The 27,382-nt window shown below is 38.5% G+C and overlaps 1 protein-coding gene across 1 annotated transcript; it reads right to left on the reverse strand.

Moving 5' to 3' along the window:
• Positions 1 to 1,754: 1,754 nt before the first annotated feature.
• LOC109150414 (palmitoyl-monogalactosyldiacylglycerol delta-7 desaturase, chloroplastic-like) lies at positions 1,755 to 18,241 on the reverse strand. The gene is made up of 5 exons (XM_019298323.1): positions 17,990 to 18,241; positions 17,698 to 17,838; positions 17,463 to 17,603; positions 2,118 to 2,224; positions 1,755 to 2,000 (listed from the first exon to the last, which is right to left on the reverse strand). The coding sequence occupies exons 1-5, from the start codon at positions 18,239 to 18,241 to the stop codon at positions 1,799 to 1,801; spliced, it is 843 nt and encodes a 280-aa protein (XP_019153868.1). The 3' UTR covers positions 1,755 to 1,798.
• Positions 18,242 to 27,382: the final 9,141 nt, after the last annotated feature.

Consider the following 27,382-nt stretch of genomic DNA (forward strand, 5'->3'; position numbering starts at 1 on the left):
ATAGGCTATAAATCAAAACTCTAAGGAATAAGGGTCAAATAGGCCACTCAACTGCACACCAAAGTGTAATTAAGCCATTGAACTCAAAAAGAATACAATTAAGCCATTGAACAATACAAAAACATGCAATTTAGCCCAAAAAATGACTTGTTTACCTAGAGTAGCAAGTTACCAATTTTAAAATTAATTTTTTAAAATAATTTTTAATAAATAAATAATTAAAAATTATTTATTATTTAATAAATAAATAAAACCCTAAACCCTAAACCCAATTTATTAAAAATTATTTTAAAAAATTAATTTTAAAATCGGTAACTTGCTACACCAGGTAAACAAGTCATTTTGGACTAAATTGCATTTTTTTGTATTGTTCAATGGCTCAATTGCATTCTTTTTGAGTTCGGCCTAATTGCACTTTAGTGTGCAGTTGGGTGAAAGTGCAATTAGGTGACTTATTTGACCCTTATTCCAAACTCTAATAATAGAATTAAATAGAGAGAAGGCCGATCTTCTTTGACGACCTGCTACTGAAGAACCTCTGTTTGCCGACACCGACACCAACCACCTGGCAGTTAGCTCTTAAAAACCACTCAAATCTAATTTATAATTTTGCATAAAACACATTTTTTAGTGATTTGAGACAAGAAAATTTTATTTCACTACGTCAGTATTTACTTACCACTGCCAACAGTCATTAAAATGGTATAAAGTTTGAACTAGTATTGGTGGACTTCTAGAAAAAGAAGTCCTTCCAAAAATTCTCTAAGGTTGAGCGAAACTCAAGCCAAAGAGGGGGTTTGGAAATAGTTTTCAACCAGCAATAGACGCGCCTCGGTTATAACCTCACTAGCTGCGTCATTGCCCCAAGCGCAAAGATGCCTTCAACTTTCTCCTGGCTTTGCATTTTATAGAAGCGTTATTTCCTTCCCGTTACGTTCCACTACGCAATCGATGTGGGTAAATAACAATTCCCTAATACCAAAACATTCGCCTGTTTACTTTATATCTCTGACTGATAGTGATGAATGCAATTATTATATATTACTCCATATGTATAAAGTTATAACAACACATCAATACAATGGAGCAATATAATGATCTGGTTTCCATCTGTCAAAGATAGCTCGAATGAGGAGGCCGGATAATTTTGCTTCATCAGAACCTATTTTTGCTCTTTATCATTAGTATAATAGTGACTAAAATTGATCTGTCCACACGGGCTTAGCTCACTGGTTCAGTAGATAGTATTTGGGAGAAAAGACCAATATGGGGATTATGTCCAAAGTGGGCAGATTCCTTGTGTGCACGGTGCACCGGTATTTGACCATGTCTGCTGAGCCATCGAGTCATCGTGATTTACATTATCTCAAATGTTCTAGGACGTGTTATCCCAAATGTTCTGTCGGGACGGGGTGTGAGAAGCCCTTGAGATTGAGGAGTTATCGTGATTTACATCCTTCCCAAATGTCATGTCGGGACAGGGTGTGATGGCCCTTGAGGTTGGGGACTCAACCTTTCAAGAAGAAGTGACTAAAATTGATGGCATTAGTGATTGCTTTTTTTTTTTTTTTTCATCGGAAAGGAGGGGGTATACCCCAAGGGGAAAACTAGTTCCTATCACCATGAGCCCAGGTCGCAAGAAGACGATCCCTATCAATGATCTCTTCCAAGCCAGGGGGCACAATTCCATAACAATTATATCAAATTAAAACAACAACAATAATTACAAATTACACATTATTGCATTCCTCACATTTCATATCCCATATATATTATTTCAGGTTGTGTCGGCTTTGCATTAAGTTGTAGTTAAAGCCATCTTTTTCTTTTGAGCATCAGTAGGCAACTTAACATCAGTTGCTAAACTCAAAGCTTTTAGTGCCCTCACAAAATACCAAGTTATGTCAAGTTGCCACCATTCTAGGCCATGTCGAGCTGAATACTCAAACGCATGGTGATTGTTATGCCAACCATCTCCTAATGAAGGCAATGCCAATAACCTGACAAATTAAAAGTTTATTTCCAAACTTCATAGGATTATATTAAATTAAATAGTATGAATATATAGGAAACAACGATCAACAAAAAATGGTAAGACAATAAAGATTTTAGCATACCAATTATTTCTAGATTGATCACCACTATTCCATGCTTGATTTCTCCATAGGTGACACACAGAATTCACTGAATATGTTACGTATGAAAAAAATGTAATCCTTACACCCTGTAAAAGAATATTAATAACTTTTAAAAATGTAAATTATTGACCAATCAATCAGACAAATTATTGTGTGGACCACGGTTCAAAACGACATTGTTTTTATTTTAAAAAAATTACTTGTTCCGTCCCCGTGTTAGAATAATGAACATTTTATGGTTAAATAATGTATTTTATGAGTTAGAATAATGTATTTTATGTAGTATTAGAATAATGTACTTTATTTGTTAGAATAATGTACGCATGATTGCCACAAGCGGCAGCTTTGCAAGAGTTAGATGATTAGCTGGAAAGGTCTCCCCCTTCCCTCTTTTTTTTTTTTTTTTCTTTTTTTTTTTTTAAGAAAAAAAAAAAAAAAGGAACAGGTAAAGACGGACCCCAAAAAACAATGAATAAGTGAATGAAAAATTAAATAATGTATACCATGCCCCAAACTACATATGGAAATCCACCTATGGCATATAGCAATGTCGCAAGGTTAAACATATGAAAAATTAAATAATGTATACCATGCCCCAAACTTCAAAGGGACGTACAGCTACCATGCCCTTACCATATATAGTAACAAATTATATACTTTAAAAAAAAAAAAAAAAAAAAGGTTAAACAGCGTGTGTATGTAATTCTTTTTATTTTATTTTATTTTAAATAAAATAATAATGAATGAATTTAAGGATAAGGGACTAAGGGTGTACGGTGGCATACTGCAGGTATCCAATTATTATAGGAAAAAGTGTCAAATTGGGCCCCTAAGTCGAGTGGATAATGCAATTGGGTCCTTCAAGTGAAAAAAGCTTCATTCAGGTCCCCTAAACCTATAAAATTGTTCAATTAAGTCCAGGTTGACTTGTTTATCAGGTTAAATGCATACAGTGTTGACACACGTCCTTATTTTATTTTTTTATAAAAATATTATTTATTATAAATTAATTAAAATATAATAATAATTAAAAAAAATTATTTTTTATTAAAAAAATTATTTATTATAAATTAATTAAAATAATAATAATAATAATAATAATAATAATAATAATAATAATTTAAAGAAAAAAAAACAGTCGTGGCCGTCTAAGGAAGACGGCCATGGCCGACGAAAAAGAAGATGGCCATGGCCGTCTTCTAGATCTAGAAAACGGACATGGCCATCTTCTTTCGTCGGCTATGGCTGTCTTCCATAGACGGCCGCGACTTTTTTTTTTTTATATATTATTATTATTATTATTATTATTATTATTATTATTATTATTATTATTATTATTATTATTATTATTATTTTAATTAATTTATAATAATAATTAAAAAAAAATTGGCCATCTTCTTTCGTCGGCCATGGCCGTCTTCCTTGGACGGCCACGACTGTTTTTTTTTTTTAATAATAATTATTATTATTTTAATTAATTTATAATAAATAATATTTTTAATAAAAATAATTTTTTCAATTATTATTATTCTTTTAATTAATTTATAATAAATAATACTTTCAATAAAATAAAATAAAATTAGGACACGTGTCAACACCGTATGCATTTAACCTGATAAACAAGTCAACTTGGACTTAATTGAACTATTTTACAGGTTTAAGGGACCTGAATGGAGCTTTTTTCACTTAGGAGACCCAATTGCACTATCCACTCGACTTAGGGGGCCAATTTGACACTTTTTCCATTATTATATATCAACTTTCAAGGCTATCTTATCCGTAGATGCTCTTCAATTTGGCAGGATGATAGGAATCAAAGGAAAGAAATAATTGATAGTTTAATTAGTTGTTGAAGGTCTAAAACAGAATGAATTATATGTAATTAGAGGATAATTAACTAAATATTAGTATAAGAAAATTATGTATATTAGAAATAGATCATTACCTAGTATGGTTAGAATAATTTTAGCGACTTAATTATAATATAAGTGTCAGTAATTTAGTATAAATAGGTCCTTTGTATATGAATACCAAGAACTACTCAGAGAAAAAAAATTTAATATATATATATATATATATATATATATATATATATATATATATATATATATATATATATATATATATATATATATATATATATATATATATATATATATATTAGCGCTCAAATGCGGCAGTGGCTTTAGGTGCGGCGGTGCGGCTATATCAGCATCGTCCATTTTGCTTAATCTAACGGCAGCGGCTAATTTCTGAAGATTTAAAGATTTAAGCGCGTCCTGATAAGTGGGGGGTGTTATGGTAATTGTAGTGGTCATTTATATCGGCCGCTTGTCAGAATACACCAACAGTGTTAACAAAAGACACCAATAGTGTTAGGAAAAAGCACCACAATGAAATGCACAAATACACCAAAAAACACACAACACACTCAAAAAATACACCATATAACTCACCACCCCAATGGTGTATTTCTGAACACTGTGTGGTGCTTTTATTCATACCTAATGGTGCGTTCTGGTGATGCATATCTAATTTGTGACATGTTTTTTTGGTGTGCATTTTCTAACATGGATGGTGTATATTTGTATAACTATTAGTACACCCGCACTGACCGCATGGGAAGGCGCGGGCGCACCTAAACTTGGCACCAACACGAATCCTCAAATACACCACAGTAAGGTTAATAATGCACCAATAACGAACATAAAACACACAACACTATGATTTGATCTATTCAGGTGCCCAATGACGACTTTAACCTTGCAGTTCGCGTAGTGTGAGAACGTGCGCGAAAATATCGGAAAAGCCTGGATGAATGTGATTCGTTGAATTTATCTAATCTAATGACCTACATTTAACCGCACCGCCGCACCTAAGCGCACTGCCGCACTTGAACCTTCCTCTCTCTCTCTCTCTCTCTCTCTCTCTCTCTATATATATATATATATATATATATATATATATATATATATATATATATATAGAAGAGTGCTCATATGTGGTCATGTCATTAGGTGTGGCGGTGTGGTCGTATCTGTGTCGTTGAATCAGTTTAATCTAACGGTAGTAGCTAATTCTGAGGATTTGAGGATTTTCGCGCGTTTTGGTAAGTGGGGGTGTTATGGTAATTACAGTGGCCATTTATAGCGGCCGGGTTCCAGAATACACCAACAGTGTTGACAACATGCACCAATAGTGTAATAAAACACACCACAGTGAAGCACACCAATAGTGTATTCCCGAACACTGTATGGTGTATTTATTCATATCTAATGGCCCGTTTTTGGTGATGCGTACCTAATTTGTGTATGTTTTTTGCGGTGCATTTCATAACATGGATGATGTATATTTGTATAACAATTGGTGCGGCCGCACTAACCACACGGGAAGGCGTTGCCGCACCTGAACTTGGCACCAATGGAAATCTACAAATACACCAGAGTAAGGCTAGTAATGCACCAATTACACAAATAAAACACACAACAATGTGATTTCCCTTATTCCAGTTCCCTATGACAAGTTTACCCTTGCAGTTCGCTGGGTGAGAGAATGTGCGCAAAAATATTAGAAGAATCTTGACTAATGTGATTCATTGGATCTATCTAATCTAATGGCCTGTAATTGACCATATGACCATACCTAACAACATGGCTGCACATGATCGCCCTTATATATATATATATATATATATATATATATATATATATATATATATATATATATATATATATATATATATATATATATATATATATATATATAGAGAGAGAGAGAGAGAGAGAGAGAGAGAGAGAGTTAAGTTCAGGTGCGGCGGGGGCTTACGGTGTGGCGGTACGGCGTCACCAATAGTTGAGTAATTATACACCATCAACGTTAGAAAATACACCACAAAAAACACACACAAATTAAGAGTGAACCAGTTATTATTACAACTGAAGTATTGTTAAATCTTTATTGACATTCTTTGTTTGTTAAACCATCCTTTTGCCAATGTTAATGCACTTGCAATGTTTTCAGTTGTGATACTACCTAAGCTTGTGCTAGAATTATATTGTTGATTTGAAATTGCCTAGGATTGATTAATATAATGACGATTGGAGTAGTTATCTTAGCGCAACGTATGTTTGTCAAAATCCAATGTTTCATTTCTGCATGAAACATATTTCCATTGATTATTTTGTTTGTTTGTGACCTGGTTGTTGTTGGTTCTTTAGTTGTGCATCACATTTCTTCTACCGAGCAATTAAGTTGCTTATTTACTCACAAAGTCGCCAGAACGCTATTTGTTTCTTTTGTTTCAATCCAAGATTGGAGTCTCCTGTGGATATGATCCTCCATCTTGTGGGGCATATTAAAAATATAGCGTAGTCTATTATTGCTTAGTCTTCAACTAGTTTCTCTACAGGTATTTTTTTGGAATAAATTTTCATATTATTGTAACGTTAGCTATTTTGTCTCTCTTTATATGTATTTATATGTGTTGTAGTTGAGATATTTATACATGCAAGTGTGTTTTAATTATTCTCTACAATGTCAACCAATAAGCAATGGGGAAGCAAAAACAAGGGGATAGGGAAATCTTCTAATCTCTAGAGTAGGCATCCGTTGAGTCAATCCATGCATCCACACTCCAAAGGGCAAACAATTAGCTTGATCACAAATCCATAAACAAACTAGTAACTCTAGTGTAATTTTATTAATAAGAAAATGGATTAAAGTTCAAGGTCTCTGGGCTTATATTACATGGAAAAGAGATGAACTCTTATCTAAATTCGAAATGCCAAAAGCTCCTTACAAAAGTGTAATCTTATATATATATATAGGCTACAAATCAAAATCCTAAAGGAAGTGCTATAAAATAGAGTTAACACCCAATACCACATTTTGCCAAAAGTACCTTACAAAGTGTAAGGGATGCCCTTATATATATCAAAACTCTAATAATGGAATTTCTTAGTTTTGCTAACCAAGATAAGGGTAAAGTAATTAAAAAAAAAAAAAATTACAAGAAATATTCAAAATAGAGAGAAGGCGAATCGACCATTCGATCTTCTTTGACAACCTACAATGGCTACTAAAGAACCTTCTTGTATTCGTTCGCCAATACCAGTCACTTGACAGTTGCTCGCTCTTAAATCACTTAAATCTAATTTATATAATTTGGAATAAAACACATTTACTTAAAACTGCCCACAAGCATTAAAATGGTATAAAGTTTGAACTAGTATTGGTGGACTTCTAGAAAAAGAAGTCCTTCCAAAAATTCTCTAAGGTTGAGCGAAACTCAAGCCAAAGAGGGGGTTTGGAAATAGTTTTCAACCAGCAATAGACGCGCCTCGGTTATAACCTCACTAGCTGCGTCATTGCCCCAAGCGCAAAGATGCTTTCAACTCTCTCATGGCTTCGTATTTTATAGAAGCGTTATTTCCTTCCCCCTCCACTACGCGGTCGATGTGGGTAAAGAAAATGCCAAAACATTCGCCTGTTTACTTTATATCTCTGACTGATAGTGATGAATGCAATTATTATATATTACTCCATATGTATAAAGTTATAACAACACATCAATACAATGGAGCAATATAATGATATCGTTTCCATCTGTCAAACATAGCTCGAATGAGGAGGATAATTTCGCTTCATCAAAACCTATTTTTGCACTTTATTATTAGTATGATAGTGACTAAAATTGATCATCCCACACGAGCTTAGCTCATTGGTTCGGTAGGTAGTATTTGGGAGAAGAAATCAAGGCTTAAATCTCGACAGCGGCAGTGTGGGGATTATGTTTAAAGTGGGCAGATTCCTTGTGTGCACGGCATTTAGCCCTGTCTGCTGAGCCATCGAGTCACCGTGACTTACATCCTCCCAAATGTTCTGTTGGAACGAGGTGTTGGGGCAAATTATGTTGTGGAACCGTGTCCACCTTGCAAGGTGGTCACGGTTCCAAAACTGTTCACAATTGTGAATATAGAGTACAAAAATTATGAACATAGAGTTCTATAATTATGAACATAGAGTTCTGAAATTGTGAATATAGAGTTTCAATAATTGTGAATATGAAGTTCAAAAATTATGAACATAGAGTTCAGTAATTATGAACATAGAACTGTATCCACCTTGCAAGGTGGACAGGGTTCCACGGCATAAGTATAACGATCCGAGTGTGGGGGATCCTTGGGGTCGACCACTCAACATTTTGAGAAAAAGTGACTAAAATTGATGGTATTAGTGATAGCTTTGAATATGATTAAATATGTTATTAGTCCACGTACTGATATTATTATTAGAATGAGAATGAGAATAAAGAAGTCTTACATACAACAATATAATGACAAGAAACAAGTAAAGGTTTTTACACAATTTTAAGTTTCCATAACAATTATATCAAATTAAAACAACAACAATAATTACAAATTACACATTGCATTCCTCGCATTAATTTCGTATCCCATATTATTTCAGGTTGTGTGCTTTGCATTAAGGGTGTGTTTGGAAACCCGGAAAATGACTTCTAGAAGTCATTTTCCGGGGTTTTGGTGTTTGGTTACATTGGAAAATGACTGGTCAAAGGAAAATGGGGTGGAAGTCAATGGAAAAGGAAGGCAATTTTATGGAAAATGACTTCCCCTTTTTTTTGGAGGAAGTCATTTTCCAACTTTTACACCAACATCATCAACACCATACCACCACCACCACCACTACCAACATACCACCGTCGCCGCCATCTCCACCATACCACCGCCACCACCACCACCATACCACCGTTGTCACACCACCACCATCACACCACCGCCGCCGCCACCACTACCACCATACCACTGCAACCACCGTCGCCACCACTACCGTCGCCGCCACTACCACCATACCACCGCAACCACCGTCGCCACCACTACCGTCGCCGCCACTACCACCATACCATCGCAACCACCGTCGCCGCCATCACCACCATACCACCGCCCCCACCACCACCATACCATCGCACCCACCGCCGCCGCCACCACCACCATACCACCGCAACCACCGTCGCCGCCACCACTACCGTCATACCACCGCCGCCGCCACCACCACCATACCACCGCCGCCACCACCACACCACCGCCACCGCCACCACCGCCACCACCACTACCATACCACCGCAACCACCGCCGCCGCCACCACCACCATACCACCGCAACCACCGTCGCTGCCACCACTACCGTCATACCACCGCCGCCGCCACCACCACCATACCACCGCCACCACTACCACACCACCGCCGCCACCGCCACCACCACCATACCACCGCCACCACCACCACACCACCGCCGCCACCGCCACCACCACCACTATACCACTGCAACCACCACCACCACTACCACCACCATACCACCGCAACCACCGTCGCCGCCACCACTACCACCATACCACCGCCGCCGCCGCCACCACCATACCACCGTCGCCGCCACCACCACCACCACCACACCATCGTCATACTACCACCACCATCACACCACCACCAATTATTATTATTATTATTATTATTATTATTATTATTATTATTATTATTATTATTATTATTATTATTATTATTATTATTATTATTATATAACGAATAACACCACTACCACTACACCACCACCACCACCATAATATTTTTGATATATTATTAGTTTTTTTTTTTTTGTTGAAAAACTTAGCTATTTTTTATTATATTTAAAATTAATATTATATTATTATATATTATTATACATGTTGTAATATTCTAAATAAAATAATTAAAATGTTTAATTATACAATTCTACTCATTTTCCAGAAAATGAACCAAACACACAAAAACAGTTTTCCAGAATGCAACCAAACACCGGAAAGGAAAATGTTTTCCGGAAAATGACTCATTTTCCAGAAAACATTTTCCAGAAGTCATTTTCCTGGTTTCCAAACGGACCCTAAGTTGTAGTTAAAGCCATCTTTTTCTTTTGAGCATCTGTAGGCATCTTAACATGAGTTGCTAAACCAAAAGCTTGTAGTGCCCTCACAACATACCAAGTTATGTCAAGTTGCCACCATTCTAGGCCATGTCGAGCTGAATACTCAAAGGCATGGTGATTGTTATGCCAGCCATCTCCTAATGAAGGCAATGCCAATAACCTGACAAAAGTTTATTTCCAAACTTCATAGGATTATATTAAATAGTATGAATATATAGGAAACGACTATCAACAAAAGTGGTAAGACATTAAAGATTTTAGCATACCAATTATTTCTAGATTGATCACCACTATTCCATGCTTGATTTCCCCATAGGTGGCACACAACATTCACTGAATATGTTGTGCTTGAAAAAAATAGAATTCTTACTCCCTGTAAAAGAATATTAATAAATTTTTTTAAAAAGTAAATTATTGACCAATCAATCAGGCAAATTATTGTGTGGACCACGGTCCAAAATGACTTTGTTTTTATGTTAAAAAATTACATGTTACGTGCGCGTGTTAGAATAATGAACATTTTATGGTTAAATAGTGTATTTTATGAGTTAGAATAATGTACTGTTAGAATAATGAAATTTATGGGGTAAGATAATTAGGAGTGTTAGCGAACATAGTTTTCGGTAAATTACTCATATTCGCGTTCGTTTGTGTTCGTTTATTAAGGTAAATGAACATAAATGAACAAATTTTAGAGCTCGGTTCATAAACGAACAGCGTCTGAACAGTTGTAGGCTCGTTTGCTAAGAACTGGTGAACAAGCTCATCTATGTTCGTTTAATAATGTTCATGAACAAACTCGTTTAGTTAATAATATTTACGAACATGTTTATGAACAAGCAGTTAAGCATTTATATATGTGTGTGGATATAGATTATTTATTGGTCACAAACAAATTATGATCAACGTAGGGAGAAATCACATGGTGAAAACAGTTCAAGCGCGGTGGAGAACGAAAGGGTTAGTTAGGATGGAAGCGGGGAATCATGGGGACGGACCATTACAGGGCGTTTGGTTGGAGAGGGGGAATTACGTGGGAAAGGAATTGCAATTCCATGGGAGTTGAATTACTGGAATAAAGTGGGAATTTAAATTCCAGTGTTTGGTTTACAGGAATAGAATTATTGGGAATTTCAATTCCAATGTTTGGTATACATGGGAATCGAAAGGGAATAAGTAGTATAAAGTCAAAAATGTCCATTGCTATTGTTAGGCATTAATTTTAGGTTAAAAAAAGAATGAGTAATTTTGACTCATCACTATCTTTTTTCTTCTTAAAATCCCAGGAATTCAAATCTTAGAGGGGGGACATGGGATTTTAATTCCATGAAAATGGGGGCATGGAATTGCAATTCCTTTCAATCAAACAAGGGAATTGTGTGGCCTTTGGAATTAGGTAGGAATTAAGTGGGAAAGGAATTTAAATTCCCTTCAACCAAACGCCATGTTAGAGATCAGACTGAAAATTTTGGAATTGTACATGGATGCTCGCACCGCATAAACCGGGAAGGAAAGGAAATGCCCAGAAAGGTAAGAACCTCTCTCAGTGAGTGATGAACCGGGAAGGAAATAAGGAGAAACTGGTGGTAAGTAGGAGGAAATCACAAAGGATCCCGTTAGGGAATTCTGGCTGACGAGATACTAGAAGAAGATGAAGGTAAACTAAAGGAGATAAACCACTTTCCAAATGAAAATAGTAACGGAAATGGAGAGTTAGAGATTACTGAAGTTAGGTCAAAAGGAAACGGAAAGAGAACATTAGCCCAAAGAGTTATTAGTAAAGAGACAAATATAGGAAGTCTAGGGAAACAAGGCCAATTATGAACAAACCTGCTACTGAGGAAGGTGGGTGTCGTCCCTGTTCCCAAACGAGACCAAACCGTGTTGTGGCGGAGGATTCTCATGTGGTAGTTCGAAGCAATGCACGGCATAAAAACGTTACTAGAGAAACTATTCACTCCAATATCTCGAAAAACTTAACTAAGAACATTATAGAACTTGTATCAGAAGAGCACCATAATGATCCGCCTCTCTCAACATCTGAATGTATGGATGAGAATCGAGACAGTGCTACGGTGAGAGATAATAGGAGTGAGGGTACCCTTGGAAGAGGGTTGGAGAAGGTGCATGTTTGAGCTTTTTTGCTTGGTCTCTTGCTCTGTATTTTTTTTTTTTTTTTGTTTTTGCATGGATTTTTGCTTTTGGTTTCTTGCTTTCCTTTGTTTTGTTTCCATGAAGTTTATTGTATGGAACTGTCAGAGAGCGGCCTCTAAGCGATTTTTCAGAGCCGCTTCTTCTCTTCTCAAGCAACACAAGTCGTGCTGTTTTTGTTTGCTTGAAACGAAAATGCCTGGTATAGGAGTTGATGAGGTCTGCTTCAATTCAAATTAGGATTTGATCAATGGATTCGAGTTGAGGCAGTTGCAATGAGTGGAGGAATTTGGATTTTGGGGAAGGATGATGTGAATGCGACTCTTGTAAGAACTTATTCCTAGTTAATCCTCATGAGATTAGGAATGGCAACGGAAGTTGCTGGAATATTGCTTTTGTTTATGGGAACCTAGATAGATCTCTTCGTAAGAGGCTTTGGAATGAACTTTGCACAGGGGAAAATCAAAATTGTAACCCATCCATGGATTGTTTTGGGTGATTTCAACGCGGTGATGAGCATAGATGAGGTTAATTGCCAGGGAGTTTTTAATGATCAAAGAAGTAGGGAATTCAATGCATGGATTGATAAGGAGTGCCTCATTGATTTAGGTTACACTGGGCCTAAATTCACCTAGAAACGGGGGCAAAACACGGTGACCTTCCGGGCGGCAAGATTGGATCATGACCTTTGCACAGAATCTTGGCTGGGTTGTTTCCCGAATGCAAAAGTCACCCATCTCCAGAGCACCTCGTCGAACCATAACCCGATTATCTTGGAGGTGGAACTGAGAAGCACCAACCACATTGAGAGGAGATTCCAGTTCCAAGCTTTCTAGACTACTCACATGGATTTCCTTAGGGTGGTCAAAGGTGCCTAGAAAAAGGGAAGTTTCTTATCTCATAACATTAATAGTGTTAGGCATGCCCTAAATGTATGGAATTTTGATGTGTTTGGAAACATTGAATGCAGGAAGCGTAGGTTGACCGCTTGGCTTGAAGGAATTCATCGTAAAATGGAAAGTGAGCAAAACAATCACTACTGGAAATTATGAAATTTCTGACCACCTGAAAGTGATCTTAAATCAAGGCGAAAGCCTTGTTCCGACCACTTTTGGTATCCGGAAAAACCTTTGTTGCTATTTCCGACCACTTTTTGGTTTCAACTTGATTTAAGATCATTTTCAGGTGGTCGGAAATTTCATAATTTCCAGTAGTGAATAATCTATTGTGCCTCGACAATAAGTTGCGTAAGGAGCTAGAAGAAGTTTTATACCAAGAAGAACTCATGTGGTTTCAGGGATCTTGCGAAGACCGGATTGTCTCCGGAGATAGAAATACTAAGCACTACCATGCAGCCACGAATTGAAAGCAAGACGGTCGATAAATAAAGTTACAACCCTTATCACTAATGAAGGAAGCTAGATTGACAACAATGAGGAGCTAAAACAAATGATCTTTCAACATTTTCAAAAGATCACTAAGGAGGTTACCCATGCTTAGCATACCATTATGCACAACTGGTTCTCTAAAGTGCCTAATGAATTGCTCAGATTGGTTTGCAGGGAAGTTAGTCATGAGGAAGTGAAAGAAACCCTTTTCGATATGACGCCATTTAAAGCTCCGGGGCCGGATAGGTTCCATGGTGGGTTCTACCAAAAAGCATGAAACATGGTGGGACAAGACATTACAAAGATGGTGGAGGATTATTTTATAACCAGCAGTATGCACCATGAGTGGAACGACACCCTATTGGTGCTCATCCCCAAAGTGAAAAGACTGGAAAAAGTCAGCCAATTTCGCCCGATTAGCCTTTGTAATGTTAATTATAAGATCATTACAAAGATGGTTACAAATAGGCTCAAAAGTATGCTTGAGGAAATAATTGGAGAAGAGCAAAGTAGCTTTGTCCCTGGACGAAAAATTGTGGACAATATTGCTATCTACCAAGAAGTTCTTCATTCAATGCAAAATAGAAAAGGGGGAGTGGGGTGTATGATTCTAAAAATCGACCTTGAAAAGGCGTACGATAAACTCTCGTGAAGTTTCATTCGAGAAACCCTCTCTAGCATCGCTCTGGATAAACATTGGGTGGAACTCATCATGGGTTGTATTGAAACAACTAGGCTGAGCATCCTCTGGAAGGGTGAGCATTGGAGTGGATTACACCTTCCTGGGGGATAAGGCAAGGTGACCTAATGTCGCCTTATATTTTTGTCTTGTGCATCGAACGACTAAGCCATATGATAAAAGATGTTGTACGGGAAGGAAAGTGGAAGCGAGTCAAACTTGCCAGGTATGGTCTGATTCTCTCTCACTTACTATTTGCTGATGATATGGTTTTAATTGCAGAGGCTACAGAGGACTAAATGAACATGATCAAGGAGTGCCTTCAGGATTTTGAGGCTATCTTGGGGTGCGCCTTCAAAAATCACAGATTTTCTTCTCTTGCACTATTGATGTCCATGCGGCAAACAAGATTATCGAGATTGCCAAGATTGTGCAAGTTCGGGACCTGGGCCAGTACTTGAATTTGGTGTTCCTTCAATTCATGGGCGTCACAATAGCTACTTTTAATCCCATGATGGACAAAATCAATGCTAGATTAGAAGGATGGAAATGCATACACCTTACTCTGGCAGGTAGAAGCATTTTAGCTCAAAGCGTGCTCAATGCGATTCCTTACTATATAATGCAGACGATTCTTTTACTTGTGGGTGTGTGTGATACTATTGAGAAGAACATTCGAACTTTTCTTTGGGGAGAGAGCCAACATCTTGTTAATTGGGATAAAGTTACTTTGCCAAAATATATGGGAGGGCTAGTGTTGCGTAAGCTCAAACTTATGAACATTGCCTTCCTCACTAAAATGTCATGACGTCTTCTCAAAGGAAGGGGTGCTCTCTGGGAAATAGTACTCACTTCTAAGTACATGCAGAGAAGTAATTTCCAGACGGAGTTCAAGTGGAGAAATGATAGTTCCAACCTTTGGAAGGGGATTTGCAAGGCCAACGATGTGATTAAGTAGGGAACCCGTAAATGCATTCAGTCGAAAAAAAACGCTTTCTTTTTGTGTGATAAGTGGCTTTGTGAGCTTCCCCTCAGCTAGGAAGTTGACACAGAAATCCTGGAAGATGAAATCAATAACACAATATCTGATTATTGGATTTGTGGTAGGAGTGGGACTGGAATAAACTTAATAATATTCTGCCGAACCAAACCTTGAGCACTATTGGTCTTCATGAGATTGATGAACAAAATGTAGAGAATGATGAGGTTTACTGGGATAAAGAGAGAAATGAGAGATTCTCCATATCTTCAGCTTACACCCTTCTCAATGGTACCTCCCAACCTAGCCACAATAAGGATTGGCAACGTATATGGAAGGTAAAAGTGCCAAACAAGATCAGTGTTTTCCTTTGGCTCCTTAGCCATCAACATATCATGTGTAACTCGGAAAGGAAAAGAAGTGATGGATCTCAACGCTGCACTATGCTTACTTCCCGGGGGTCACCTATCCTGTGACTTCTATAAGTCAAGCATGCTTAACCACAAAGTTATTTGGCTATCTGGTTGTCATATCCTACTTAAAACCAATTTGTGATAAGTAGGTGGACATTAACCATTTAACCACATATTGATGCATAGTAAGCTACAACGCCACGTCTCGAATCGAGCAGGGGCTGAATTCGTCCAACCCACCTGACGCCTAACAATCCTCCTCCCAGCACTTGTCGCAACCTTCGAACACGAAACCCAGTTGCGCAGCATGCCTGACTCGGTCTTTAGCCTCCGCGCCCACTAATCCCCCTCCCGGGACTAGACTTGGCCTAACCTACGCCTACATTTCATCCGGTACTGGACTCGGTTTTCACCTCGCCATCGATTCGAACCCATGACCTCAGCTCTGATACCAATTGATGGATCTCAACGCTGCAGTATGCTTACTTCTAGGAAAGTCACCCATCCTGTAACTGTTGTAAGTCAAACATGTTTAACTATAGAGTTTTTTGTCTATCTGGTTGTCATATCCTACTTAAAATCAATTGGTGATAAGTAGGTGTACATTAACCATTTAATCACACCCGTCTATGGTAAGCCACAACACTACGCCTCGAATCGAGTTGGGGCTGAACTCGGTCAATCTGACCGACGCCTAACAAGAAGGGGTTTCACCATGGATGTGAGCTGTTTTTGTTGTAAGAATGATGAAGATGATGTTGACCATCTCTTTAGGAAGTGTAGCCAAGCCACAGAAGTTTGGGTTGCGTTTCTTCCGTATGCTGAGAGGTTCAGGCTGGATTCCATTTGATGGACTTAATGGATGGATGAGAACTTAAGGGGTAACATTCGAAATTTTTTGAGCAATGATTGAGGTCGTTTCTTCATAGTTACTAGATGGTGGCTGTGGATTTGGCGCAACCTGGCAATGTTCAGAGGGGAGAAATGGGACATAAACCAGGAAGATGAATTGGCTTCAGTATCAGAACAAAGAAATTCAAGAGGCCTTTGGGAGAGCAAAGAAGCCGGAAGGAAAATAGAACAAGTGCGAGGAACAAAACATGGACGACAATGGCATTCTCCAACCTAGATGGATGGTGGTAAATACTGATGCGACACTCACAATTCCTAGAGAATTGACCGGCTGTGGTGTAGTCATGTGGAATCATGAAGGGAGATGGATTGTGGGGTTTAGTTGCACTACCAAGATGAATCATGCTGCTGAAGGTGAGTGTTGGGCAGTGTATATGGCACTCCAGTGGACTTGGGAAAAAAGGGGTTAAAAAGGTATGGGTTAGATGTGATTCTAGCAATGCAGTCAAGTGGATTACGAGAGATGACATTTTGCTAGGACCAAGTGCATACATTGTGAAAGCTTGCAAGCAGTGGATCAAAAGAACTTGGGAAGTTAAAATCTCACATATTCCTAGGGAACATAATGAGGCAGCAGACTTTAGAGGGCAAAGATGGCTGTCCAACAGCGTTGTGATTGGATTGAACTTAGGGATCTCCCAGCGAGCATTCAGAGCTAGGTACCTTGATAATGAGCAACGCATGGCTGCCACGAGTGGCAGCTTTGCAAGAGCCACATAATTAGCTGGTAGGGTCTCCCCTTTCCTCTTCTCAAAAAAAAAAAAAAAAAAAAAGTAAAGACGAACCCAAAAAGAAAACAATGAATAAGTGAATTGAAAATAATGCATACCATGCCCCAAACTACATACGGAAATCCACCTATGGCATATAGCAATGTCGCAAGTATAATAGGGTGAATAATGTAGGTATTACGAATGAAGTTGTAAAAGAATTGATTCTCCAAATCCCCTACATTTGTCGGTCTTTTACTCTGCCAAAAAAAAAAAATCAATTAAAACACACCAAACAACTCTCTACCTTATTAAATTTTAAATGTAAGAGAATTTGAATAGTATAAATATTACCCTTTCAATAGCGGCTTTGGTGTCATATAGCCAACCTATAAGACTATACCAAAATCCTTCAATGGGATTATGGGGATCTTTTTTAGTATCCACATACTGATGGTGATATCTATGGTGACTCGCCCATCCAATTGGATCTCCCTAAAGCATAAAAGTTATGTTGTAAATAAAAATAAAATAAATTAGTGTTACTACTGTATTCATATATATATATATATATATATATATATATATATATATATATATATATATATATATATTTAATGAAATTTGGATTACATGAAGATGAGACCTGAAGAGCATGAACACCGCAATAGGCAAAAAAGTACTCGAGCCATTTGGGAAGTTTGAAACTTCTGTGACTCAGATTTCTATGATAAGAGAGAGTAATACCCAACCCGGTGATGATATACAAGACAAACGCAACGCCAAAAGCATCCCAACTGAAACAAAACGGGGCAAACAGACAAAGCCAAATTACCAACGGAAACAAGACCACCTTCGTCATCTGCTTGCCAGGCCCCACTTCAAAAGATTTCGCCATTCTTGTCCAAAACTCAACCCTCTTCTGATTCATCTTAATTATATAGAATAATTAATAGAAGATAAGCAGCCTGATCAGTCCAAGATAGATAGCCAGCAGAAGCAGAATGAAGAAGCAGCAGTTATTTCTGTTATTGCAGTTGATGGTAGTTAGTGGTAGTTAATTGGTTAGCCACTTTGGCCTTGCTCTTTCTCTGCTGTATATAAACACTCTGCTTCTCTTCATAATAAGATGATGATCCTTTTGCTTTCAACAGATTACCTTTCCCTCTCAAATCTTAACATGGTATCAGAGCTTTGAGTGCTCAACAATGGCGTGGACGCTACCCTCAGTCAACACAGTACGACCACCGGGTGCTTCCAGCTCGATTCCGCATCCAATTGCGACAGAAAATCCAGTTCCTAACCCTATTCCAACACCAGGAGGATCTGCGAATGCAGCAAATCCAACCTATTTTGATCCAAATGACACCACCAGCCCTTATTACCTGCACGCAAAGGAAAATCCAACTCTCGAATTGGTATCCGCTGTTCTTGATGGAACCAATTATCACGAATGGGCACGAGCAATGAAGGTTGCCCTATCTTCAAAGAACAAATTCGGCTTTGTGAATGGAACAATCAAGATGCCGAACTTAGACGATCGCAAATACTTCTACTGGGATCGTTGCAACAATATGGTGATGACATGGATTGCTCGAGTTCTGACACCGACAATTGCCCGAAGTGTCTTATGGATTGACACGGCAGAAGGAATATGGTCAGACCTGAAGAAAAGATTCAGCAAGCAGGACGTATTCAGAATAGCTGAAATCAAAGCCAAGATATACCAGACGAAACAAGGTAACAATGATGTGAATGAGTATTTCACTAAATTGAAACTTCTCTGGGATGAATTGCTGATTTTAAGACCTGCTCCCAACTGCATTTGCACTAAAAAATGTAGATGTAGTGTTGATATTATGAATAAGATTGCAGTTAATGTTGAAAATGACATGCTATGTGCTTTTCTGATTGGCCTTGATGACAAGTATACTGGGGCAAGGAATCAGATAATGATGATGAGACCCTTGCCAGATGTAGGAGAAGCCTACTCCATGATCTCCCAACAGGAGAGACAGTTTTCCTTAGGTGTAAATTCTGTGAACCCCTTTGGACAACTTACTGATAATGTAACAGGAAGTGCCATGTTTACCAAAGGAGAAAAACAGTATGCCAACACTAAGCAGAAAGTGGTGTGTAGCTATTGTGGATTCACAGGCCACACCATAGAAAAATGCTATAAGAAGCATGGTTATCCCCCAGGGTGGAAGCCTAGAGGGAGGAATGTTGGTTCTGCCAACCAAGTCCAAGGGACTACACAAGAAATCAACTCTGTTGCTAACCAAGATGGTTATAGGAAGTACCTGGAATTCCTTGAATACATGCAGAAGGAGAGAAACACTCCTCTGGACAATGGTTTTGCAGTTCAGAAACCCCAAGCCAATCTCATCTCTTCATCTCAGGCTCCTCAGATCAATACTGTCTTGGCTAATTTTGTTCCAAGTGCAGAAGAAGGTATAGCTACTCCCTACTCAGTCAATAAACATAGAAATCAATGGATCATTGATAGTGGTGCCACACACCATATAGTGTGTGACAAGGGCCTACTCACAAATTATAGCAAGACTTATGGAAAATATGTAGCCCTACCAAACGGAGACAAGGCTGCAATCACACATGTTGGTTCTGTCCAGCTGTCAAATATGCTAATCTTGCATGGTGTGTTATGTGTTCCTGTGTTTCAGTACAACTTGATGTCTATAAGTGAGCTGGTCAAGTCCTCAAATTATTTAGTGATGATGTATTCTGACAAGTGCACAATACAGGATTCACATCATGGGAGGATGATTGGTACAGCTGAGCTAAGGGATGGCTTATATCATTTAGTCTCACCAGAGGATATTCCCACACATTGTATGCCCTTAGTCAATCTAGTTGATAATAACATTTGGCACAATAGATTAGGGCATGCTTCCCATGGAAAAATAAAAGTGCTACAGTCTCTAAATGTAAATGTAACCATTGGGAAAGATACTGTATGTGAATGTTGCCATTTGGCCAAACAGAAAAGAATGCCTTTCTATAAGAGCCAATCTTCTACTACTGAATGTTTTCAACTTGTGCATATGGACATTTGGGGACCTTATCATGTCAAAACCATGTTTGGGCATCAATATTTTCTAACCATTGTAGATGATTTTAGCAGAAATACATGGGTACATCTTATGAAAAGCAAAGATGAAGTAAGACAACTTGTGCAGGGTTTCTGTGCCATGGTGCATACTCAGTTTGGAAAAGGGGTTAAGTGCCTGAGGTCAGACAATGGAAAGGAGTTCACAATGGCAGAATTCTTTCTACAGACAGGCATAACACACCAAACCTCTTGTGTTTACACTCCCCAACAAAACAGTGTAGTAGAGAGAAAGCATGGTCATATATTATCAGTGGCTAGAGCCTTAAAGTTTCAAGCTCATCTGCCTGACTATTTGTGGGGAGAATGCATTTTGCATGCTGTGTACATAATAAACAGACTGCCCTCAGCAGCTCTAGAGAACAAAATACCTTATCAGATTCTGTTTGGAAAGCTTCCCAATTATGAACATTTTAAAGTTTTTGGCTCCCTTGCTTATGCTGCACTTCTTACTAGTCACAGGACTAAGTTTTCACCAAGGGCAAGAAGATGCATGTTTATTGGCTATACTAATGGGATAAAAGGCTACAAACTTTATGATATGCAGTCCAGAGAAGTGTTTGTTTCTAGGGATGTCACCTTCTATGAAGATTGTTTTCCTTTCTAGGATATGACAGATGGTCATGGTCAAAAGCAGCCAATACTGCCTTCCAAGCATGCTACCTTTGCTGATAATGAGCCAATCACTCCACAAGTTCAAGAATTTGAGGCACCTACTGTCATGCCTGAGGCAGACCCACAGCCTGGGCCAGTTTTGCAACCAGAAATACAAGAAAGACAACCACAAGTTCCAAGTCTAAGGAGGTCATCAAGACAGAGATCAGTCCCTACATACTTGGCAGATTATGATTGTCAAACCTCAAGGGTTTCACCTCACAGCTTAAGCACTGTGATATCACATGACAGCTTGTCCCCATCTTATGAAGCTTATGTCATGAGCATTTCTTCTATCAAAGAGCCCAAGACATACAATGAAGCCATCAAGCTAGACTGTTGGAAACAAGCTATGTCAGCTGAAATTGATGCACTGCAAGCTAATCAGACTTGGCAACTGACTGACTTGCCCTCAGGGAAACAAGCCATTGGGTGTAAATGGGTATACAAGGTCAAGTATAAATCAGATGGGAGTATTGAAAGGTATAAGGCCAGACTAGTGGCAAAGGGGTACACACAAACAGCTGGCTTGGATTACTTAGATACTTTCAGCCCTGTAGCCAAAGTTACTACAATCAGAACTTTACTTGCTGTTGCAGCCTCCAAACACTGGCATCTTCATCAATTAGATGTGAATAATGCCTTTCTCCATGGAGACCTACATGAAGAAGTCTATATGACACTACCACCAGGCTTTTTGGCTCCAAAATCTGGAATGGTCTGCAAGTTAGTCAAGTCCCTCTATGGACTTAAGCAAGCAAGCAGGCAATGGAATGCCAAACTCACTGAGAAGCTACTCCAACTTGGTTTTGTTCAAACTGTGGCAGACCCTTCTTTATTCACTAAAGGAACAGGTGATAACTTTGTTGCCCTACTTGTATATGTAGATGATGTGGTCTTGGCTAGTCCAGATAAGGCACAAATTCAACTCATCAAGGAACACCTGCACAATGCCTTCCAGATCAAGGATCTAGGCCATCTTAAATATTTCTTGGGATTGGAAGTAGCCAGGAACAGGAAAGGCATTTGTATTAACCAAAGGAAATATGCCTTGGAGCTTTTGGATAGTAGTGGATTTATACACAGCAAACCTGTCAGATCTCCTATGGTGCCCTCAATAAAGTTAAGTAAGGAGAATGGAACCAAGTTAATAGACACTACTCAGTATAGAAAGTTGGTGGGGAAACTCCTATACCTCACAATCACAAGGCCAGACATCAGCTTTGCAACACAACAACTATCCCAGTTCTTAGACTGCCCAACAAACATTCATTTACAGGCAGCTCACAGGATTCTCAGGTACATTAAAGGGGCACCTGCCCAAGGTCTTTTCTTCCCAACCAATAATCAGCTATGTCTCAAAGGTTTCTCTGACTCAGATTGGGCTGCTTGCCCAGATACAAGAAGATCAGTCTCTGGCTTCTGCATATTCTTAGGATCAGCTCTGATTTCTTGGAAGGCAAAGAAACAAGTGACTGTGTCTAGATCTTCTTCAGAAGCAGAATATAGAGCAATTGCTGCAGCTTCTTGTGAAATCCAATGGCTATGTTACTTGTTGAAAGCCTTGGAAGTTGATATGCCCACACCTTCTGCTGTTTTGTTCACTGATAGCAAATCAGCATTGGCTATTGCTGAAAATCCTGTCTTCCATGAAAGAACAAAACACATTGAGTTAGATTGCCATCTCATAAGGGAGAAATTGCAGAATGGAGTAATCAAGTTGCTACATGTTTCATCCCAAAATCAGTTAGCAGATGTTTTCACCAAGCCTCATGCTCCAAACACTTTCTTGTCCTACATATCCAAGCTTGGTCTACATAATATGTATGATCCAGCTTGCGGGGGGATAATAGAAGATAAGCAGCCTGATCAGTCCAAGATAGATAGCCAGCAGAAGCAGAATGAAGAAGTAGCAGTTATTTCTGTTATTGCAGTTGATGGTAGTTAGTGGTAGTTAATTGGTTAGCCACTTTGGCCTTGCTCTTTCTCTGCTGTATATAAACACTCTGCTTCTCTTCATAATAAGATGATGATCCTTTTGCTTTCAACAGATTACCTTTCCCTCTCAAATCTTAACAATAATTAGCTTGCTAGGGGCTTCAATTCTCTTATATATAAACTTATAAAGACTTGCTTCGAGCCATTGAACTTGTATCCACTAGTCTTTAATAACCTTTATTTGATTGAACATGTATCCACTCGTCTTTAATAACTTTTATTTGATTGTACTTGTATCCACTCGTCTTTAATAACCTTTATTTGATTGAACTTGAACCCAATTCCGCTTACAGAATAATAATATATGTAAAATCTAAGTAATAACAATTAAAAATTTATTATGAAATAAATATATGTAACTAACAGTTCATTCATAGGTCTTTGATATGCATCAATATAATTACATGGTGTTGTGAGGATGAGAGTAAATATAAATATAAATAAATAAATAAATAAATAAATAAATAAATAAATAAATAAATATATATATATATATATATATATATATATATATATATATATATATGTATATATATATATATATATATATATATATATATATATATATATATATTAATTTATATACCTTGTAATATAGTCCATAGTATTCAAAAAATCTATAAAATATGATAAGTCAAAATATAATAAAATTTATTTGGTTATATATATGCAAGGCTTATTGTTGAAATAAAACTCAACTATATTTTGATAATTTATCTAACTATATATAATAATAATAATAATAATAATAATAATAATAATAATAATAATAATAATAATAATAATAATAATAATAATAATAATAATAATAATAATAATAACAACCAGTGGTTTACCTAGTAATGCACAAAAAAAATATATTATCATAAATTTGAATAAGTTTATAAATAATAAAAAGATGTTTAAAGAACAATAATGAAGAAGTAAAATCATATATTACAAATTTTAAAAACTTAAATACAATTTTCATATAATTTAAGAAAAAATGGCACTTCTTATCATAGAAAAATAACATTTATCATTTCTTAATTATATTGTCACCTTTTTTGCATCAATGTTTGAAAGTAACCGAATAGTATAATTGCAGTTTTCTTTTTTAAAAAATTGAATTTCATTTTATGTATTAACATTTAACAATGAAAATGAAGTATGAATACAGCTTCCACAGACACCACAAAATTTCTATCTATGATTTATATCCAAGTTGAAATTGGTCAAACATAGCTATCACTCATTAACTTCGTACTATCACAATTGAAATTGACAATTCTATATGAACATAACTTAAATGTCTTTATCCTTTTCAAAAAAAAAAAAAAAAAAAAAAAAAAAAAAAAAAAAAAAAAAAAAAAAAACTTAAATGTCTTTATGTGTGTTTTCTTGATTTCCGACACAATTATTATTTCGTTGAAAACTTGATGCTTCAGCTTTCACCAAAAAATACCAAGTGAGTTGGCCTTATTTGATAAATATATTAACTAATTTTTGGGTTAATTTTTAATTGTTTGATGCAATTTAGCTGTTTAGGTGGCGGACTGTCAGCTAATCTGCTTCATCGGCGGCGGTGGCAGTGGCAATGAGAGGGACTGGGAGGCAGCGGTAGGTGGCGGACTGTCGGCTGATCTGCAGCGTCGACATCGGCGGAAGCGAGAGGGAGCGAGAGGCAGCGGGAGGTGGCGTCCATCTTCTACATCATCGTCGTCGGCACCGATAGGCAGCGGGGAGCACTGGAGCACTGTCGGCGGCAATGGCGTATTCAGAGTCCAGAGACAACGAGGTATTTAGGGTTTTGATATGAAGGCTGAAAAGCGGTATGGGGTTTGGCTCCGGGCGGGAACGCGGAGGAATGTGCCAAATGTGGGACAGCGTTGGGTTGCACCTGAACTCAACTCCGAGCGTAAAGACTGGAAGGCGCCCGGCATGTTTGTTAATGACGCCCCTCCTGGCAGTGATAGCAGTACAACAACTCTGGCTATTGTGGTAGGTGATGCAAAGAGAAAACGAGTTGATATTGCCACCTCTTCTGTGGATACTCCGGCTGATGAAAATGATGTGGAGACGAACCAACATGCTATGGAATGTGACTTGGGCTTGCAAAAAAACGGGCAGATGGTGGGACTTGCATCGCAAGCCCGCCGAGAGTTATGAGTCTCTTAACTTGGAATTGTCGAGGGCTTGGCAACCCAACGGCAATTCGTGTATTGGCGGATTTAATCCGCACTAAGAGGCCGAAAGTGGTTTTTTTTTTATGGAGACGTTCGTTGATTAGTTAAAAATGGAGACAATCAGAGTGCAATTGGGGTTTGATAATGTTTTTTCAGTTGACGCGGATGGGCACAAAGGGGGATTAGCACTGCTTTGGTCCAATATGGTAAACCTACAGGTTACTGGCTATACTGACAATTATATTGACACCTTGCTGGCACTGGATATTGGAGCTCCAACATGGCGGTTCATGGGTTATTATGGGTATCCTGAACGGACAAGAAGGAGGGAAGCCTGGCAACTGCTACGGGATCTTGCATCCTACAGTAACATGCCGTGGGTGATCATGGGAGATTTCAACGATCTCTTGCACCCCACAGAGAAACGGGGGCGAGCGCCCCATCCGCAATGGTGTTTGAATGGCTTCCGGGACGCAGTCGCTAACAGTGGTCTGCAGGATTTTGTTTTTAGCTGGAACCAGTTCACATGGGTTCGGTCTCGTGGAACATGTAACATGGTCGAAGAGAAACTCGATAGGATTCTTGTTACGGAAAACTAGTTAACTATGTTCGAACATACAACCGCTTGTTCTTTACCATGCCCATACAGTGATCATATGCCTTTGTTGTTGACCCCGATCGCTCCAGTTCACGTAGCACGGCGCAAGAGGTTTTTGTTTGATAACATGTGGTTGAGAGATGACAAATGCCGTGAAATTTTTTCTCACTCCTGGGATCGGACCACGGGGTATGATGTTCTGGCACGCATAGATTGCTGTGGACGGGATATATGGCGGTGGGGGAGGAAGTATAATAAGGAGTTTGCACGGAAAATTGATGTATGTAAGTCCAGATTGGAAGGCCTCCGTACACGAAGGGATGATGATGGCATGGCTGAATATGGGGATACGGAGCGCGAGCTGTTGTTCTTGCTAGAGCAGCAACATATATACTGGAAGCAACGGGCAAAGGAGCACTGGTACAGAGGGGGTGATGTGAACAGTAAGTTCTTCCATAACTCGGTAAAAACGAGGAAGCACCGGAATAGAATCACTAAGCTCCAAACCGAGGATGGAGTGTGGGTGGAACAAGAAGATGAAGTCGGTCAGGTTATGCTTAGTTATTTCCAAAGTCTGTTTGCAGCAAACCAAGGGGATATGACCGAAGTTCTTGAGAATATAACACCACAAATCACCCAACGAGATAATGACTCACTTCTACGACCAGTGAGCTTAGAAGAGGTACGCAAGGCTGTGTTCCAAATGCATCCAGATAAGTCCCCAGGGCCAGACGGGTTTGGACCGAGGTTTTTTCAGCAATTCTGGGATATTGTGGATGAAGCGGTGACTACTTTCTGCCGGGATTTCATTCAGACTGCTAGTTTACCAAGCAAGGCTAATGATACTTACATTGTTTTAATACCGAAGAAGTCTTGCTCGGAGACCATGAAAGATTTGCGACCAATAGCGCTGTGCAATGTGGTGTACAAGATTGCTGCCAAGGTATGTGCAAACAGGCTGAAACCCCTACTAGAAGGGATCATTTCACCGGCTCAGAGTGCGTTTGTACCAGGACGCTTAATAACTGACAATATAATGCTAGCCTATGAGGCACATCACTACTTACGCAGGAAAACACAAGGAAGGGACGGAGTGGCTGCCCTTAAAGTGGACATGAGTAAGGCTTACGATCGAGTTGAGTGGAATTTCCTGGAAGCCATGATGTAGAAATTGGGTTTTGCAAGGCAGTGGATAAACATACTTAAACGGTGCGTTCGGTCCAATATAAAATATTACACGAGCAACAGCAGTTGGGACCCATAGTACCTGGAAGAGGCTTGCGCCAAGGAGATCCACTGTCCCCATATCTCTTCCTTTTGATAGCAGAAGGGCTTAGTGCCCTGATTGAGAGGCGTGTGCAAACGGGTGAACTGCATGGGATTCATGTTGCACGGGGAGCACCGCAAATATCACACTTGCTCTTTGCGAATGATTGCTTCTTGTTTCTTCGTGCTAGTGTCCAGGAAAGTGAATGCATGAGGCGAGTTTTGGAT

Source organism: Ipomoea nil, unplaced genomic scaffold (genome assembly GCF_001879475.1).
Source record: "Ipomoea nil cultivar Tokyo-kokei standard unplaced genomic scaffold, Asagao_1.1 scaffold2279, whole genome shotgun sequence".
Taxonomy (NCBI): Eukaryota; Viridiplantae; Streptophyta; class Magnoliopsida; order Solanales; family Convolvulaceae; genus Ipomoea; species Ipomoea nil.

Bases quoted from the DNA above. Each gene is read 5' to 3' on its own strand.
- LOC109150414 (XM_019298323.1), bottom strand. From the start codon at position 18,241: ATGGCGAAATCTTTTGAAGTGGGGCCTGGCAAGCAGATGACGAAGGTG. The intron at 2,225-17,462 runs GTATGCATTATT...ATTCTTTTACAG, and splicing joins CGTATGTAGTTTGGGGCATG to GGTGTAAGGATTACATTTTT. The intron at 2,001-2,117 runs GTATGCTAAAAT...TTAATTTGTCAG, and splicing joins GATCAATCTAGAAATAATTG to GTTATTGGCATTGCCTTCAT.